At 42.9% G+C, this 18,850-nt stretch overlaps 3 protein-coding genes across 6 annotated transcripts; 1 reads left to right on the top strand and 2 right to left on the bottom strand.

Moving 5' to 3' along the window:
* The first annotated feature begins 1,436 nt into the window (after window positions 1-1,436).
* LOC121536496 (ubiquitin-conjugating enzyme E2 A-like) lies at window positions 1,437-4,959 on the top strand. Its single transcript, XM_041843817.2, has 6 exons — window positions 1,437-1,641; window positions 2,331-2,411; window positions 3,348-3,373; window positions 3,630-3,719; window positions 3,814-3,902; window positions 4,151-4,959. The coding sequence occupies exons 1-6, from the start codon at window positions 1,598-1,600 to the stop codon at window positions 4,277-4,279; spliced, it is 459 nt and encodes a 152-aa protein (XP_041699751.1). The 5' UTR covers window positions 1,437-1,597; the 3' UTR covers window positions 4,280-4,959.
* Window positions 4,960-5,143: 184 nt separating this feature from the next.
* Window positions 5,144-9,995, bottom strand: LOC121536495 (inhibitor of growth protein 1-like). Its single transcript, XM_041843816.2, has 4 exons — window positions 9,642-9,995; window positions 9,098-9,262; window positions 8,566-8,714; window positions 5,144-6,674 (listed from the first exon to the last, which is right to left on the bottom strand). Exons 2-4 carry the CDS (start codon window positions 9,234-9,236, stop codon window positions 6,036-6,038), a joined length of 927 nt encoding a protein of 308 aa, XP_041699750.2. The 5' UTR covers window positions 9,237-9,262; window positions 9,642-9,995; the 3' UTR covers window positions 5,144-6,035.
* A 480-nt stretch (window positions 9,996-10,475) lies between these two features.
* On the bottom strand, window positions 10,476-18,610 carry LOC121536494 (ATP-dependent (S)-NAD(P)H-hydrate dehydratase). Of its 4 annotated transcripts, XM_041843810.2 has the most exons (11): window positions 17,267-18,347; window positions 13,721-14,206; window positions 13,349-13,496; window positions 13,150-13,195; window positions 12,966-13,054; window positions 12,498-12,606; window positions 12,337-12,387; window positions 12,138-12,242; window positions 11,946-12,066; window positions 11,720-11,840; window positions 10,476-11,555 (listed from the first exon to the last, which is right to left on the bottom strand). In XM_041843810.2, the coding sequence occupies exons 1-11, from the start codon at window positions 17,754-17,756 to the stop codon at window positions 11,405-11,407; spliced, it is 1,917 nt and encodes a 638-aa protein (XP_041699744.2). In that variant the 5' UTR covers window positions 17,757-18,347; the 3' UTR covers window positions 10,476-11,404. The 4 variants fall into 4 exon arrangements, with proteins under 4 accessions (XP_041699744.2, XP_041699746.2, XP_041699747.2 ...); XM_041843812.2 differs by lacking the exons at window positions 13,721-14,206; window positions 17,267-18,347 and adding an exon at window positions 18,370-18,610; XM_041843813.2 differs by lacking the exon at window positions 13,721-14,206 and having other exon boundaries at window positions 17,945-18,329.
* Window positions 18,611-18,850: the final 240 nt, after the last annotated feature.

The raw sequence follows: 18,850 nt of genomic DNA on the forward strand, positions 1-18,850 counted from the left end.
TGACCAAATTTGTTTACATCCCTGCTAGTGAGCATTTTCCCTTTGCCAAAATAGTCCTTCCACATGACAGGTGGGGCATATCAAGAAGCTGATTAAACAGTATGATCATTACAATGCCACAGATGTCTCAAGTTTTGAGGGAGTGTGCAAATGGCATGCTGACTGCAGGAATGTCCACCAGAGCTGTTGCCAGAGAATTGAATGTTAATTTCTCTACCATAAGCCACCTCCAACGTTGTAAAGAATTTAGCAGTACATACAACCGGCCTCACAACCGCAGACCACATGTATGGCGTTGTGTGGGCGAGCAGGTTGCTGATGTCAATGTTGTGAACAGAGTGCCCCATGGTGGCGTGGGGTTATGGTATGGGCAGGCATAAGCTACGGACAATGAACACAATTGCATTTTATCTATGGTAATTTGAATGCACAGAGATGCCGTGACGAGATCTTGAGGCCCATTGTCGTGCCATTCATCCGCCACCATCACCTCATGTTTCAGCATGATAATGCAAGGCCCCATGTCACAAGGACCTGTACACAATTCCTGGAAGCTGAAAATGTCACAGTTCTTCCATGGCCTGCATACTCACCAGACATGTCACCCATTGAGCACGTTTGGGTTGCTCTGGATCTACGTGTACGACAGCGTGTTCCAGTTCCCGCCAATATCCAGCAACTTCGCACACCCATTGAAGAGAAGTGGGACAACATTCCACAGGCCACAATCAACAGCCAGACCAACTCGATGCAAAGGGGATGTTTCGCGCTGCATGAGGCAAATGGTGGTCACACTAGATACTGACTGGTTTTCTGATCCACGCCCCTACTTTTTTTTTGTATGATTATCCTGACATGTTCAGAATTTAGAATCACACACCCACCACAGGTGAGAAAGAATACAGGTGAGATTGCATAACAGAATGCAACAATATGCAGGCAGCTACAATATGTTGTGCTGAACTGCTACTGAACAGCTGGGGGTATAAAGTTATTTACTCCTTTGCCAAGCACTAACTTGTGCATGACAATCATCGCCAACTATCGGTATACCTCTCCATATACTGCCCACTATTCACGTGTGAGAACACCCATTTGTCACCTGTCGCCAAGGCCCAGCCGACCTTGATCGCTGTACATTTATTGACCTCGCTAAACAAACACCACGTCATTGTAACCACGCCCCCCGTCAAACACGATCTCAAAGCCAAAGGAGTAAAAAAAAAAATAGGTTGAGACTATGTAATTGGACACGAATTAAATCATTGTTTTTCGATACATCCTACGCCACTCAATTCACACACTTAATGAAGAAGTAAGACATTAAAGGAAAAATACATTAAAAACTAAATTAACTTATGTGTCGTTTTACTTAAGAAGAATATACAAAATACGTTCCCTATTTGCTGAAGTGGTATCGCCTAATAAACCATGTACCAGTGGCTAGGGTAGGAGGATAGCATTTCAGAGGCGACAGCGAAAAAGGAACTGAATGTTGTTGTAAACATAACATTAACCAGTTAGCTGTATCATAAAGACATTTAGTGTAAATAAAACAGTACATTTATTTGTGTTACCTTTGTATATTTAGTTTACGATGTCTACTCCGGCAAGAAGACGACTGATGAGAGATTTTAAGCGGTGAGTTGAAAATTTTTCACGGGTGGTGTTATTGATATGCCTGAAGCTAGCTAGTTAGCTAGGTAAGCTAGTCAGCTAAGGTTACTTGGCTAGCTAGCCAACGCTAGCAAGTCATCCAGTCGTCTATTTGATGATATTTGGGGTTTTATCTAGTTTAACAAATGTGTAATGTTGCCTTTGAAAATAGCGGATACTTTACATAACAGTATGCCGCTAAAGTCGACCCTAAAACATAAGCGATTTATTTCGTCAGCAAGCTAGCTTGCTTACAGCCAAGACTTGGCTAGCAAGCTACTTGGCTAGTTAGCTAAGAAAACAACTCGCTCTCTCCAGACCAAGGCGAGTCACAATAGTTAACTCGCAAGCGAAACTGGGTTAGATTAACTAGACGTCATAAGATTACTCAGGTTGGTTTTAATATTTCGAGGGATCTTTTTGCTACATCCTTTAACTTTATCAGATCAAGACATGCATAACGTTACGGTTTATGAATACGACTGACGTTTAACTAAACAACATTAATAGGGTTTCTGCATTGGTTGATAATATTGGAAGTACGCGTCTGAGTTCAGTAATGTGTCGATTTGTAATATAGCTATCAGTTTGAAAATAGGGTTAACAAGTCCTTAAATTAGGTAGCAAGTAATTTGAAACGTGGAACAGAAGTTGTTTTTCTCGGACCCCCATAGGCTACAAGAAGACCCTCCGGCTGGCGTCAGTGGTGCCCCTTCCGAAAACAACATCATGGTGTGGAATGCAGTCATATTCGGGTAAGATGAAGCACAATCGGTATAGCAACCGATCCGATGTGCACATTCAGACTGTGCTGTTCCCTATGTCACAGATGTTAAGTACATATTACTTTAACACCTAGCCAAAGATGTACTCGTTAAGGAGCCTAACGTTACCTTTACTCCTTAAGATCCAAAGACCTTGTGTTATTTTCAGAGGTGGACTGTCTATTGCAGACAAAACAGACAAATACTCAATTTAAACGTGAATCGATTAACAATTGCGATACGGTTCTAGAAACATAAAGCCCTTTACATTCATATCACACACAAATAATTACACAAATGCAAAATAATTGTAACCAGCTTTATCACAGTTGCAGCTGACAGTATTTTTCAGTGACAACACGTTTCTGGCGGCCTTCTTTCGTTACACACAGGTGTTCGGCGCATGCTAATTAGCACAAGTGGTCGTTCTGTCTTCAGTAAACACAGGCTGTAACATGGAGATATAAAGGTGTGTATCAATTGAAGTGTTTCTCGCCGATATGAAAGATAAGGTCCTTATGCTTCCAAAACCGTACCGCAAGTGATGCATGTTAATGTTCAGACCGAGTGTCCGGTGCTCTTAACAAAACTCCCCTGTACAGAAGACTCCTTCATCCAATGACACTTATGTGTAATGTCATGGAACTGAGTGAGAGTCATGATAAAGGGCTATGTAACACCATGCTCCATCAGCAAATATTGCTGAGTTTGGGTTCTGAAACAGCCTTTTGCTAGTTATTGATAATCCTGTGAGATACAGGTCATGTCAAGACCTTTTTAGGCCAATGATACCAACAAATGTCAAGTGATTGATCTGCTCATCGCAATGTTCTTTCTTCATCCATATAACTTATTTATGGGGAACTGACACATTCATATTTCACACACACAGAGAAAAACGTTAAACTTATTTATTTCCCTTTACAGCCCAGAAGGGACACCTTTTGAGGATGGTGAGTACAGCACTGTGCTACCCCATTCTTTGTGATTGCATACTGTGTGACATAATTGTTGATTTGATAAATTCCACATAAAGTAGACTAGAGCAGTCAATCATCAACTCCCTGTTTTATCAACCGGTGGTATTGCAGATAATGCAACACCTGTAAATGCGAACACGTTTTCTAACATTCTCGGTTGCATGATAGTATGAGTGATATTAGCCATGGTTCTAATTCGTATTTTTCCCACATCTTTTATATGTTCCAGGCACATTTAAGCTTACTGTTGAGTTCACAGAAGAATACCCCAACAAACCCCCCACAGTGCGATTTGTGTCAAAGATGTTTCATCCAAATGGTATGTTGTCACAACGACAGTAGCAAAACATTCTGAAAATGGTTAGTATTGCCTGCAAAGGTTAATAGTATTTTTACACTTCCGTTTTATTTAGTGTATGCAGATGGGAGTATATGTCTGGACATTCTACAGAATCGATGGAGTCCAACCTATGATGTATCATCCATTCTTACCTCTATCCAGGTATGCAAATGGATCATGTTGTTTTTCCATAATACATTGTTTTATATGCCATTCATCCTCCTGTCAACATTTAGTCCTACTGGGACAGAGCTGAGATAAGTCACAACAGACCTTAGACTTCCCATACTGAACATCCTGAAGTGTCATGGTGCATATGCCAACTGCTGTCTGTCACACTCTCTGTGCTGTAGAATGCATGTCTAATCTACTCTGTTGGCCTATCCCCCCTCTCTCTTCCCTCCTTCCAGTCCCTGCTAGACGAACCAAACCCCAACAGTCCAGCCAACAGTCAGGCGGCCCAGCTTTACCAGGAAAACAAGAGGGAGTATGAGAAGCGTGTCTCGGCCATTGTAGAACAGAGCTGGAGGGACAGTTGACCACACCCTCTCCCTTCTGTCCTCCTCTGTCCCCAGCACTGAGCTGTGTGATTCGAGTTCTAGTGGAGTACATCCTAATTTAGTTTTTTGTTTTTCTTCCTCCTTTTTAATTTGAAGCTTTTATGCACTTTACCTCGCCCTTCCCTTGTAGAACCTTTTTTTTTTTTCCCATTTTGGCCTATCAGGGGACGTATGTGCTGAATCTTGCCTTTGCCGCCACGCTCTTCAATTGAGGACCATTTTTGGACGTCAATTACCTTGCCTCATTCCCTCACTGAAACAAATGAGTTGGACTGATTTGTTTAATGTTTGGAAGAAATATAAATTATCATAACCTAGCTTGTAGGTTCTTTGTTTGGTGTGCTCCCCTTACTTTATCATAAGCTAATTTTACAACGCAGCATCTGAGCTATCAAGCTCATTACCTTTCTTTGGACAATTGCTGCCCGTGTTCATCCTAAACACCTTGATTGAGAACCAGACCCACATGCTTAACCCATGTCTTTGCTGTGAGCTCTGTTACATGCATGACAGTGAATTCATGTTGTTCTGTTCAGTACCCTCAGTGTGTGTATATAGGAAAACATCTGGATTTATGTACAGATTTTGCACTGGTTGTCCATGACATTTTTTCCCCTAGCACTTGTAAATAAAAAAAGGCAAAACTACCTTTACTATGACTGTAGTACTGTTTCTCTTGGACGCTGACAGTAAACCATGTGCTCCCTACAGTAATCATCAATCTACTCTATATTTAGCTTTCTGTGGCAAATACTGTGATATCAGTGATCTCTTGCAATGCTAGCACTGAGAAACTAGCTTCAAAGTTCATGCATCTATTAGCCTCATTCAACACACTCAATATTCAAGCAAAACTTGTGGTTTATTTGTGTAAAGAGTTCCTTGCCAATAAACCAATCACATAATTGCAGATGCGCATGGAGTGATGGTGTACACACATGACACGTGAGGATTTGATGCTTTGCTATTTTTAACTGACAGAACAGACTCATTTGCAGAACCCCTTGGTAAGGGACCAAAGGATTTAATTCACACGGCAGGGCCTTTTAATAGTACTATTGGACAAGACACATTCAATGGGCTGCCGTTCCAAGCAGCATTTAAATAATTCACCTTTACTGGTGTCACAAGTGACAGTCCTCACAGCTACAGATCACAGGCCCGTTGCCAAGGGGATTTGGCATCATGGACTCTAGTCAAACATGGGTATTACCAACTTAACCATCTTAACAGTCTGTCTACGATCTACAATGCATTTTGCTGCTAGGGCAGTCCTATCAGTAATGGCACTTCAAGCAAAGGGCAGTCACGTCTCCTAGTACATACACAGGTGATGCAAAACAATTCAACCGAGGAAGCCCATTGCGTTCATAGATGTAGCTAAGCCCCACTGTGCAATACATGTCTGGAATTACTTTTAGCACGCAATGTTTTATTTGTTAGTTTGGAGGAGGAGCAGTATGGCTACATGCATGATACAGCAGCATCAACAATAATCATTGGTGTGGCTATATGATACAATAATCTGTATTACATTATACTGTATCTGCTCTAAACCAGTGGTCGTGAACCAGGATGTCCATCTTCCAGTACAGCATTTACTAAAATAACAATAAGTCCCTCGTTCCAATTCTTCATTTTCAAACAGCATTGACAGTAATTGGAGTAGAAAGAACAATAACAAAAAACAAAACTAACATGACCACAAACGATGTCCACTGGCCCAGGTAGACGGCTACCTGTGGTAGGTCCTCTCCTTCTTCGCCCTCTCCAGGGCCTTGTCCATGGTCTTCTCATTCTCTCCCCTGCATTTGGGACAGAACCACTTGCCCTTGGGCTTGTGATGCAGCCCCACACAGGAGAAGTGGAACCACTCGATGGGACACTGGTCGTTATCACAGCCAATCATCTCGCCGTAGGACACCTGTTCACACAGGCAGTAGGTGGGCTCGTCTGGGTCGATGGGCAGGTCTGGGGGTGACACCTCCCTCTCGGACTTGCCCTTTGACCTCTTCTTCTTCTTGGACGACGACGTTTTGGCCCTCTTCTCCCTGGACGCCCCTATGCCCACCTCGTCACCATGATCCATGCTTCCATAGCTCTCCCGGTTCTCTCCGTTCTTCTGCCGCCGTGACCGTTTCCCACCAGACTTGTCCCCCCCGCCGACTGAGCAAGGCGTCACCTCGTCACGCCTCTTGTCGTGGTGACCCGCTTTGCCCGGAGTGGTTGTTGCTGCCGACGGCGACACTATGGAGGCTGCGGTCGTTGTCATGGCAGTTGATGTAGGTATATGGGTATCAGGGTTCTCCTTGGAGGCGTGGAGGAGCTCAGAATGCCAGTCCACCTGTCTGCTACGGTTCTCCACCAACTCCACCTGGAACAGTAGGACAGTACATAGTGTTATATACACTGCTCAAAAAAATTAAGGGAACACTAAAATAACACATCCTAGATCTGAATGAATGAAATAATCTTATTAAACACTTTTTTCTTTACATAGTTGAATGTGCTGACAACAAAATCACACAAAAATGATCAATGGAAATCAAATTTATCAACCCATGGAGGTCTGGATTTGGAGTCACCCTCAAAATTAAAGTGGAAAACCACACTACAGGCTGATCCAACTTTGATGTAATATCCTTAAAACAAGTCAAAATGAGGCTCAGTAGTGTGTGTGGCCTCCACGTGCCTGTATGACCTCCCTACAACGCCTGGGCATGCTCCTGATGAGGTGGCGGATGGTCTCCTGAGGGATCTCCTCCCAGACCTGGACTAAAGCATCCGCCAACTCCTGGACAGTCTGTGGTGCAACGTGGCGTTGGTGGATGGAGCGAGACATGATGTCCCAGATGTGCTCGATGGGATTCAGGTCTGGGGAACGGGCGGGCCAGTCCATAGCATCAATGCCTTCCTCTTGCAGGAACTGCTGACACACTCCAGCCACATGAGGTCTAGCATTGTCTTGCATTAGGAGGAACCCAGGGCCAACCGCACCAGCATATGGTCTCACAAGGGGTCTGAGGATCTCATCTCGGTACCTAATGGCAGTCAGGCTACCTCTGGCGAGCACATGGAAGGCTGTGCGGCCCCCCAAAGAAATGCCACCCCACACCATGACTGACCCACCGCCAAACCGGTCATGCTGGAGGATGTTGCAGGCAGCAGAACGTTCTCCACGGCGTCTCCAGACTCTGTCATGTCTGTCACATGTGTGCAGTGTGAACCTGCTTTCATCTGTGAAGAGCACAGGGCGCCAGTGGCGAATTTGCCAATCTTGGTGTTCTCTGGCAAATGCCAAACATCCTGCACGGTGTTGGGCTGTAAGCACAACCCCCACCTGTGGACGTCGGGCCCTCATACCACCCTCATGGAGTCTGTTTCTGACCGTTTGAGCAGACACATGCACATTTGTGGCCTGCTGGAGGTCATTTTGCAGGGCTCTGGCAGTGTTCCTCCTGCTCCTCCTTGCACAATGGCGGAGGTAGCAGTCCTGCTGCTGGGTTGTTGCCCTCCTACGGCCTCCTCCACGTCTCCTGATGTACTGGCCTGTCTCCTGGTAGCGCCTCCATGCTCTGGACACTACGCTGACAGACACAGCAAACCTTCTTGCCACAGCTCGCATTGATGTGCCATCCTGGATGAGCTGCACTACCTGAGCCACTTGTGTGGTTTGTAGACTCCGTCTCATGCTACCACTAGAGTGAAAGCACCGCCAGCATTCAAAAGTGACCAAAACATCAGCCAGGAAGCATAGGAACTGAGAAGTGGTCTGTGGTCACCACCTGCATAACCACTTCTTTATTGGGGGTGTCTTGCTAATTGCCTATAATTTCCACCTGTTGTCTATTCCATTTGCACAACAGCATGTGAAATGTATTGTCAATCAGTGTTGCTTCCTAAGTGGACAGTTTGATTTCACAGAAGTGTGATTGACTTGGATTTACATTGTGTTGTTTAAGTGTTCCCTTAATTTTTTTGAGCAGTATATATATACACACATACACGCACATACACAAGTTGGTCAAGGAGAGTGACCAATATGGGCTTTGTTGCAGCCTCATCTATATATCTATCATATGTAAAAATGTATGCACGCATGACTAAGTCGCTTTGGATAAAAGCGTCTGCTAAATGGCATATTATTATTATTATTATTATTATTGTTTTTCAAGCTGGAAAATCATTATGCAAAGTTCACATAAAAGGGAAGACACTTTTTCTTCCATAAACAATCATACAGGCAACCAGCCACGTTCACGCACCATCTGCCCAGCAATCTGGATCTTCTCATCTCCCAGCTCCTGGCTGCTGATAAGCACTCTCTGGATGGCCAGCTGAAGTCTACACCGCTGGAGAGGGTCGGACTCCAGACGGTAGCGCTCATAAGCATCATCCAGCTCTTGCAGGACATCTGAGGCAGGGGGGAAAAAAACAAAGGATGCAAGAGATGTAACAAACATGGCCAATAGATAGCATAAAGTGGATGGAGTGGCAGTTTTATTATGGAACTAAACACAAACGTGTATTACTCTAGTTAGCTAAATACATAACTTGAAACAAATATTGTTGTAATTTTTTACATTCAATTGGAATAAAAGTTGTCTACTATTCTAACTTAATCAAAAGATGCTAGCTTGTATATCTGGATGCCTGTAGGCAGCTACTGCTAGAAACTAGCAGTGTAACTTCTGCTAGCTAGGCTAACAGACTAGTAGCAATTTTGTAAACTAGCTAGCTAGATTATTTACCTAGCAGGTAGTTAGCTGGTCAGTGGATGAAACGTGAACGATTTACCTTGATATTTAGCATCAATTTCCTTCATAAGCGACACACTCCTCTGTAGGTCGAAAGGCAGTGATTCGACCAAGTCCAAATATTCTTCCACATAATTTGTAACGACGTGGACCGGGTCGCCGTTAGCCGGATTTAGCATTTTCCTCTGTCAAAATCCACACAAAGCTGTCCACAACAAAAAAATAGATACAAAATAGATTATTTGTTACACAGAACATCCTTCTTCTTCTTCTTCTTCTATAATATTATGGCACACAGAACATCCCAAACTCATTATCCTGAAAATACAGTACACGTTGAACGAATATGTAAATACATCTATATTGCAATCTCTGACGGTTGAGCGGACTTCTTCCCTTACTGTTAGCTAGCTCCGCTATCTAACGTTTAGCGGGAGGAAGCTAGGCTAACAGCCTAGCTCTTTGAGTCTACTGTGTTAGCGAACCAGCTAACGTTAACTAGCTAGCAGTAACGTTGCAGCCTTCACACTAATTACGGTCTGAACACGATAATGAAGTTATGCAAACGACCAATTTTTACTCACCAGAAACGTTACATTTGCCGTTTACTGAAGCTCATACAATGTATTCAATCCAACTGGAGAATGTTGTAACTGTGCATTGCTTGCAGCGTGAAAAACCGTAAACTTGAGTATACTTTGCGCATGCGCATCGTATGTGAAACAACCTTCACATTGGTCGATTTTCTTTTACAGTGAAAATACTTTTTCGGCAACGACGTTTTAATCTGTTTTTAATGTCTATTGTTTTAATGCATTTAGTTTACAAGGATGCAGATCTTGTGAAAATGGTCAATGCCTGACATGCTTATTATCCAGGCTCTGTCGTAGCCGGCCGCGACCAGGAGACCCATGGGGCGGCGCACAATTGGCCCAGCGTCGTCCAGGGTAGGGGAGGGAATGGCCGGCAGGGATGTAGCTCAGTTGGTAGAGCATGGTGTGTACAACGCCAGGGTTGTGGGTTCGTTTCCCACGGGGGGCCAGTATGAAAAGTAAAAAAATAATGTATGCACTCACTAACTGTAAGTCGCTCTGGATAAGACCGTCTGCTAAATGACTAAAATGTAATGTAAATGTAAATGCTTGATGTTACAATTTAGCTAGATACAGATCCACATTTTTGCACTGACGTTATGAAGGCGATAACCCGCCATATCGGAAATACAATGCATGCGCCCTCTTGTGGCAGTATTGTAAATTATTTAAAATGTAAACAAAGTTCCTCTCCATCACAGACATTTCACACTGTTTGAGCAGACAGTTATCATTGATACATTGGATAATCTAACTCTGTGCAACACTGTGAGGGAGGTAGAAGACAGAATAAGCGACAGATGAGTAAAAGACAGAACAAAGAAGTGAAAACTCCATCAACATTTTAATATTTCCAATGTAAAGGGTGTTTATGACAAAAACAGGAGACCACACAGGTGCCACACTGTCACTGTGAGATTCTATTCTGGATGACAGTAAAGATGGGAATGTCATGATGGAATAGGATGAACTGTCTGGAAGGAAATCACAGAGAATTAAATGCTGTAAATCATCAGGTATTGTTAAATATGCTACACAGTATGTGCACTGTTAGAAGTCTGACACTTGGGTAGTCTAATAATATTGATGTATAATAATCTTAGCTCAGCCTTGTGTGCCACTTTAATTCTGATGTTCTGGCTGTCAACATTTTAAAAAGCCAACGAGGCACTTTGAGAAAATAAAACAGACTCCAATGCAGAGGGAATATTGCGTTGTAATTTTTTTGTTTCAATGGGTCCAGTGTGAGAGAGAAAACGTAGGCAAAATTTATCCATTTAAAAATCATTACGTCTATAGCTTATTTAGCACCAATAGACTAGAAGTGGTTTCATATGTTGGAGCCCTATTTCTTGTATTATTTCTTGTTGATTAAAAAAAGTATTAGGTCGGGATTCAATACGACCCACATGTTGTCGAACAATGGGCTTTTTAAGGCAATGTTACTGCGTTCGCGGAAATTGCATTCGTGGTAAAAAAAATTATAACTGCAGATGTCGGCTCATTGGAAATTACGGATTGAATCCCGGCCATAGCTTTTCTGTATGGAGGTACAGACTAGCTACAGCTAAAATATCTGAAAATGGTTGACAACATCTTTGATAGTTGGTCTCTTTGGCCCAATGTCAATGATTATAGAGAATGGATTCTCAGGATTCCCATGGAAGAACGTGCTGTTAAGTCTATGTACAGTATGTATGCATGTATGTAAGTACAGTACATATGTGAGTATCTTGGACCCCTGTAGAACGTTCTCAGCTCTCAAATAGTTTTTTGAAGGCGGAGCTGATCTCCTGGATCATGTCTGTGGTGGTGGTGGCTCGCCCATGTTTGTGGAAGGCCTGTCTGTTACACTGTCTGGTCAGAGAACAGGCCCCGAACGCTGCCACCACTGACGGGTTCACACTGAGGCAGAGATTGGAGAACACATCACAGTTACAGCAATGACAAATGCACAGTAAAATTAGGCCAACTAAGTAACATAGGCAGCCCCTTCAAATGTTATCGTAGAACTATATTAATTTTGGTCATGTCAGTGCGTAAGCACACAATGTTGACGAATATGGTACCTTTTGGTCATGTCTGCTGAGGAAGCATATGCCCAGTGTGCCAGCACTCCCAGAGAGCCAGATAGGACATCTCCTTGTCCCCCACACCTACGCCCACTGCCCTCCTGTCTACACAACATCACTGGACACCACAGAGACACAGGACACAGTCAGAGCTTTACAGGAATATGTATGAATGTAGCACTTAGTCTGAGTGTAGCTGTGCGTGTGTGTGACAGACACTAACCCTTGTTGCCGTCGGTAATAAGGTCTTCCTCCCCCTTGAGCACCACAGTCAGGTTGCCCATGGCAACACTGAGCTCCATGGCACTCCTCTGATGATCACTGCTATCAAGAGGCTCATGGTGCTGAAAACACAGACAGACAGTAGGATCATTGATAAACACACACACACACAGAGCTGAACTGGCAGACTCACCATAGCCTCATACAACCGGGTGAATTCCATGTAGTTAGGAGTGAGGATGCCCTTCTGGTACCCTTGGATGACTGATGGTTGCTGAGCAACCAGCCACAGTCCATCCTATTGGTGGAACACACAAAAATCACTGCACATCTGTGTAAAATAATCTAAATCTATTAACAAAGTGAAAATCTGTTTTGTGTACAGTACTTACTGCATCAATAACTATAGGGATATCTCTTGCTTTGGACTTCTCAATTACTTCCTAAAGAAAAAAAGAGCCATGAGAACATTGGTAATATAATGTCATCTGTCAACTAAAATTGACAGTGTGTGTGTGTGTGTGTGTGTGTGTGTATTCAGTGTCCCACGTGCCTTGGCGTTTTTCAGCAGTATTTCGTCTCTGCCTAGCCCTGGGCCCACCACCAGGCAGTGGAGTCTGGGAAGCCATTTCTCTATCTCCTCCACCGCATTGGGGCTGTCCCTATAGAAAACATTAACACTGTTATCATCAACAAAGACATGCATTATATGGACACTGCTTACAAACAGGCTTCCATTCAAATCAAATCAAACTTTATTTGTCACATGCGCCGAATACAACAGGTGTAGACCTTACTGTAAAATGCCCTTAACCAACAATTCAGTTCAAGAAAGAGTTAATAAAATATTTACTAAATAAACTAAAGTTTAAAATAAAATAAAAAGTAATACAATAAAATAACAATAACGAGGCTATATACAGGGGGTACCGGTACCGAGTCAATGTGCGGAGGTACAGGTTAGTCGAGGTAATTTGTACATGTAGGTAGGGGTAAAGTGACTATGCAAAACAGAACTTACAGCACAGGATGAACTATGAGCTCCGGACTGTAGGATTTGATCACTTTCGCTGCATCTTTAGTGCAGAATACGTGTGACAGGTCAGCCCCCTAGGAAGTGATACAGCAGAGGTTTTGTCATCATATCAATGTCTCCACCAGAGTAAAAAAATGACACAGGACCAAGAAAGCTACTGTGCGCTTACCACTTTCAATGCAGAGATAGCAGCAAAGTACGGAGCTCCTGTATACCTTCCCATGACAAGAACAATAAGCAGAAAGAAGGAAGGAACAAAAGGACACAAATAAGAGGAGGAACATTTTAGAATATCTTTGGTACCTCCAGAAAACCTTCATTTAGAAATCAGAGTTAAAAGGTGGGGTTGGGTCACTAGGGTGGCTTACTCTTGACATCCCCCAATAATCCCAATCCGCCCATCTTGGCCTTTGTGCTTTTTAGACGTCAGCGGAGGGACTATATTCTTCACCAGCGGAAGGATATCATCCATTCCTCGGTGTGCTGCTGTCCCAAGGGAGAAGGAGCGCTCGAGGACTGAAAAAGAAGAGAGAGAGAAGTATTCAGAGTTTTCTACTTAAAATTTGTCGCTTCCCTGCGCTAACTGCTTGTGTGTTGGGTGTGCATTTAGTTCAGCCTAGATGTCTTTGTGGGTCTGTTTCAGCCTTATTCAGTACTGTTTGACCTGCTTGTTGACAGGCAGTCTCACCAGAGCTGGCCATTGCTCAAACACAGGCCAACTGAGTGAGAGAAGCTAATACCTAAACCTGCGTTGGACTGTGGCTGACTGAGGTAGCTGGACCACTCAGCCTGGGACTGTGGCTGACTGTGGTAGCTTGCCCACTTAGCCTGGGACTGGGGCGAGCGGACTCGGAGGTGATTCGACCGAACACGCCTCATTTGGCTGGAGGCGGACATGGGCACACCGGGCTGCATGGTATTTTGAGCAGGCGGCATTGCTGTGGTTGTGGTAGCTGTGGCGACAGGGTTCCTGGTGGCGATGCTGGAGAACATCTGTCCCAACACCTGGAGCATGTGGAGCTCGCGGGCATGTTCGGCTTCTCGCCGGCAGTCCTCTGCCTGCAAACGCTGCTCCTCCATCTGGTAGAAGCTCTGCTCGGCCTCGGCACTCTGCTCCAGGAACCGCTCCATCACACTGTCCAGGGGCAGGTCGGCGTGCCGCTTCTTGGGCCGCTTGGAGGACGGCCCACCAGCTGATTGACTGCTGATCTGTCTGACTGTGGTGCCTGTGGAGGAGAGTGGATGGAGGTTTTGAGAGCTGCCACTGTGGAAGTATCGGCATACTATATAAGGTTGATTTTGCAAATACGGGCACTTTTGGATGTTAAATGTTTTCGAAAATGAAACCTCTTGAAACTGCTTTTTATCTATCTGCATATTTTCTTCACTCTGGAAGCAAGATCTAATAGTGGCTGAGACCATAATAATTAAGAATATAAAGATTTTTATCCGTTTCCCCAAATACCCGTGGGGAAATGTCATTACCACCACGTCATAAAATTGTCTATTTTAGTTGAAAAGGAAATTACGGTATTTTATATACACCATTTCACATTATCTTTTTTTAAATCATGTTTTTTTTTACTATTTGGAACTTTTCTTAATTATATGTATTCATCATGGTCATGTCTAAATGGCCATATATGCCTTGAATGATACTCAGAAACATGTATTTACCACATCAAAATCTTAAAATGTTACATTATTTTAGGAATTATCTTAAGAACAAGCATATAAGGTTCACATATGGAAAAAAATTATCAATATCAATTGTAATTTAATACACATTTTCCTCAAAAATATGTACCGTGATGGTAATTACTTCACGTTGTGGTAATGACAGAGTGTGGTGGAAATGACATTTCATATAAAACAACGGAGGAAAAATACCATTAAACATTTTAACGTCACAGTTGTACAGGTTTAATTTTATTGAAGGTATAGAACACACCATTCAAAATCTCAAAAAACAAAGGTTACATGCCTCAAGAACATAAAGCATATTTTAGAACAATTGTGGAATTCAATGCATTAGGCAGAAATACATGTACAAGGTTGGAAACACTGGTTGACATTAAACAAATTATTGTTAACTGGCTGCAGTCTATTGATTCAGACTCATGAGACAGGTATGTGCTCACTCAAGATTAGGTTTTGCACTTAATGCTCTCTATTGCTTAATGAGAGAGCAAATTTCCTCCCAGACTGCGCCATCAAGCATCATATGCCGTTTTGTCACTGGGTGAGACTCAGGGACAAGCCCAAGCACATTCTCTGGTTGGTACCATACAATGTCCTCTCTCGTTGGCCAAAATAAATCGGTTGTCTCTCACACGACTCATCGTCTTGACTAGAGCGCAGCTCTCTACATCAACATCTTGTATAATACCAGGGTAAGGGTCTTCATCATATTTCACAACACACCACTTTCCAATCAGTCCCTCATGTATGTCTGCAATGGGCAGTGTTGCACTAGGAGACGGAAAGTGTTAACAGAATGAAAAGAGAGTGATTTGAAAATCTACAATTTGATCTACATTTTGCCGTTACAAAGCTATAGTTTTACATAATAAATATTAGCTGGTGTATTTTCATTATTCCACCGATCGTCTAAATACAATCTGGCAGCAGGAGATCCCTTTTCTCAATCTCTTGCTCTGTGACGTAAAAGAGCTTCACATTTGACTGCTCTTTTGAAAGTTCCTCATAGAACACTTTTCCGTTCTGAAGGTCCTTTCCTTTTGCCACCACGGAATCAGCTTCTCTCTTCACAGCTGCACCGATTCCATCCGCAGGACCTTTCCCATGTCCAGCCTCCCAAAAATTCCAGGTGATCTTCTGAAACCCCAGTTGAAATGGAATTGTGCTCAAGTAGAAGAACTTCTACTCTAAGTTGCTTCTGGTATTTCTCTCGCAGCTCTGAGATTATGGTGTTATGGAACAGAAGTATTCTTCACAGATTCTGTGGCTTTGACCGCATTTGTTGTTTTGTTTTTGTTCTGGGGGAAATCCAAAATCGCGATCTTCTCTGATAATCCATCATATTTTTATTTTTTTACTTTCTCAGTTCTCTTTCCGTAGCCTCCAACTTCATATTGGCCATACATAGATCCCTGAAGACCTTGGATCCGTTTTTTTTTTTTTTCACCTTTCTACGGCCTCTCTGTCTTGGGGTTTCCGAGTTTGAACAGGAGGGGGAATCCGGTGCCATTTGAGGGGCAGGTATGTCATCATTCTGTAGGTGAGTGTGGTGGTGTGTTCCTTGACAGGTATGACTCCATAACCAGTCTTTTCTGGATAGTTGATCTTCCGTTTATTTTCCATTGCCTCCTTTTCCCCCCTTGTTTCTCACTGGGGAAGTTGTGAGATGGGTTTCAGTTCACCACTTTCTTTTCTCTTGAGGTATTTTTTTGTTTCTTAAGATACTCCTGGTATCTTATAGGATCTTGTTAATATATGTTAGTAGAAATTGATTAACTAATACATTTTGTCATTACCACCACATTCTGTCCTTACCATCACAGTTCATTATGTGGTGGTAATGACGTGTGGTGGGAATTACATGTTTACAGTATTTGGTCATAAATAGCAGGGATTCTAGCATGCTAACCTCAGTTGAACAGCTAGCATACAATGTATCCTAAATACACATAATTAAATCATTATTTTATGAAATTATAGCCTATTTGGTAATGATGTACAATATCTCAAATCATATTTACCTTTATTTTTCTATCATTTCCTGGCATCAAAATCTGAATCTCCCTCCATGAGCTCCACTGTCACTATACATATCCATATCCATGGTAACCAAGTACACTAACTTTTGAAAAAACTTTATCATGTAATTTGCTTGGCATGGTGGTAATGACACAATACTTAGAGACTACTGTATTTACTATTTTTTTAAAGTAACAAATGGCTTATGCACATCTAATATGTATATAGTTTCCATTTGACTCTTTTTTTAAACAGGTGCATTAAATAATTATCAAGACTTTTGTAAGTGTAATACATATCAGAATGTCAAAAGTCGGTGTGAGACAGGACAAAAACCGTGCAAAACAGTGAACTCCAGACATGAAATGCTTTAGAAAATAAAATAAACATTGAAAGCTGAAAAAATAAGTTACGGTTATTTTAGTCTCTACTTAATGGATGTGAAATAAAAAAATTAATCTAAATAACATTGTATCTTAAAATGTTAACCCTGTGACACAAAAATGCCTATATTTGCAAAATCACCCATATAATAACAATGTAATGACATAATAAATGGTACTTACTATTTCCCACTGTCACAGGGATGGGGATGGGAGGGTATTCTAGCTTCACTTGGGTCTCTGGGTAGGAGCATTCCCCTGTGCTCTCCAAGTATGGGTCCTGTGGAGGGTCTGTGTCCACTTCCTCCTCTGTCTCATCCCCCACGGCCCCACTGTCTAACAACTCCTGGGGGTCAATCTGGGGACGGCTGCTTAGTATCCTCTCCATGGCATCGTAGAATTTGCAGATCTTGTGGTATTGTCCATTGTTCCTCAGGTTGCCCTCCTTGGCCAGGATAAACTGCCTTTTCAGGCTTTTGATTCGCACCCTACACTGCTCCGGGGTTCTTTCGAACCCCATCACTCCCAACCTTCGGGCGACGTCGCGGTAGACATGACTGTTTCGGAAGTTTCCGTCCAACGCCGTCTGGATGTCCTGCTCCCCCCAGATATTCAGCAAGGTTCTGGTTTCGACATCCGACCACAGAAAGCCCCGTGTTGAATTGGCGAGCATAATTATCAGGTGCGAGTACAACTGATGCGTAATTTATATTTTAAAGCATGCAGTACAGTCAGAACACCAAGAAATGTTAGCAAGTCAGCTGGTGAACAAGACTAGCTAGCTAGCAGCAGGAACCTGTATCAAACCTCGATATTCAGAGCCTGATTAAGAAAGGCTATAACGACCAGGTAACATTTTACCTGGACATAGATGGCGCACATTCAGCAGCCAGATGTGTTTCAGACAATGCACTTTCATACAATGGAGATTAGTGTAGCCTACAGTCTGCAAAGCTGATTATGGGCCCCCACCATACACTCGAGTACCACAACACAAACGGTCCTTGATATCCGGGATCCTTTGGACGTCCCTACCCCTCCATTGAAGTTGAAATGTAAAATGGTTAAGGTTAGGTAAGGGTTAGGGTTTAAGGTAGGGACGTCCCAATGATCCCGGATAGCACTCACACAAACGTCAAGGACAGAATGTGTACTACATCACAGGGGTTAGCTCGCGGAGCTCCGATGGGTCCTAAAGGAAATAGATTGCTTCAGGGATTGTGGTGTATAAAAAGTGACAGCGACGTGAAAAAAAAGTAGTACAGTATTTGTTGTTTCCACTTTACCTTCATCGTTCATATAGGTTACAGCAATCGTCAGTACAACAGTACTGAGGCAAAAGACAACCAAACATCCAAGTTCCATGTTTGCATGATTCTGTCATACTCTTGCGAGCCTATTGCATTTACATTTGCATAATTTAGCAGACCTATTAGAGGCCCGAGGTAAACAGTGTTATGGCAGGTGGCACACACACTGACAGTTCTTACTTAGACACGAACTTTGAGTTACTGCTGAAAATAGGACAGACTGACAGTTCTTACCTAGACGAGAACTTTGAGTTACTGCTGAAATAGGATAGATAGACGCTTCACTGGGATCATGAGGCGCTAAAAGATCCAAACAAAAACAGGAAGTGTTTTGAGAGGAGCATAGAGCTAGATAGAGGACTTATCTTTATATCTGTGCCAGTATAGGGCTGTGACAGCATGGGTAGCGCCATTGAGGCAATCTCCATTTTGAAGTAGTCAATTTTCTTCTTCACGA

This window comes from Coregonus clupeaformis, chromosome 23 (assembly GCF_020615455.1).
Source record: "Coregonus clupeaformis isolate EN_2021a chromosome 23, ASM2061545v1, whole genome shotgun sequence".
NCBI lineage: Eukaryota > Metazoa > Chordata > Actinopteri > Salmoniformes > Salmonidae > Coregonus > Coregonus clupeaformis.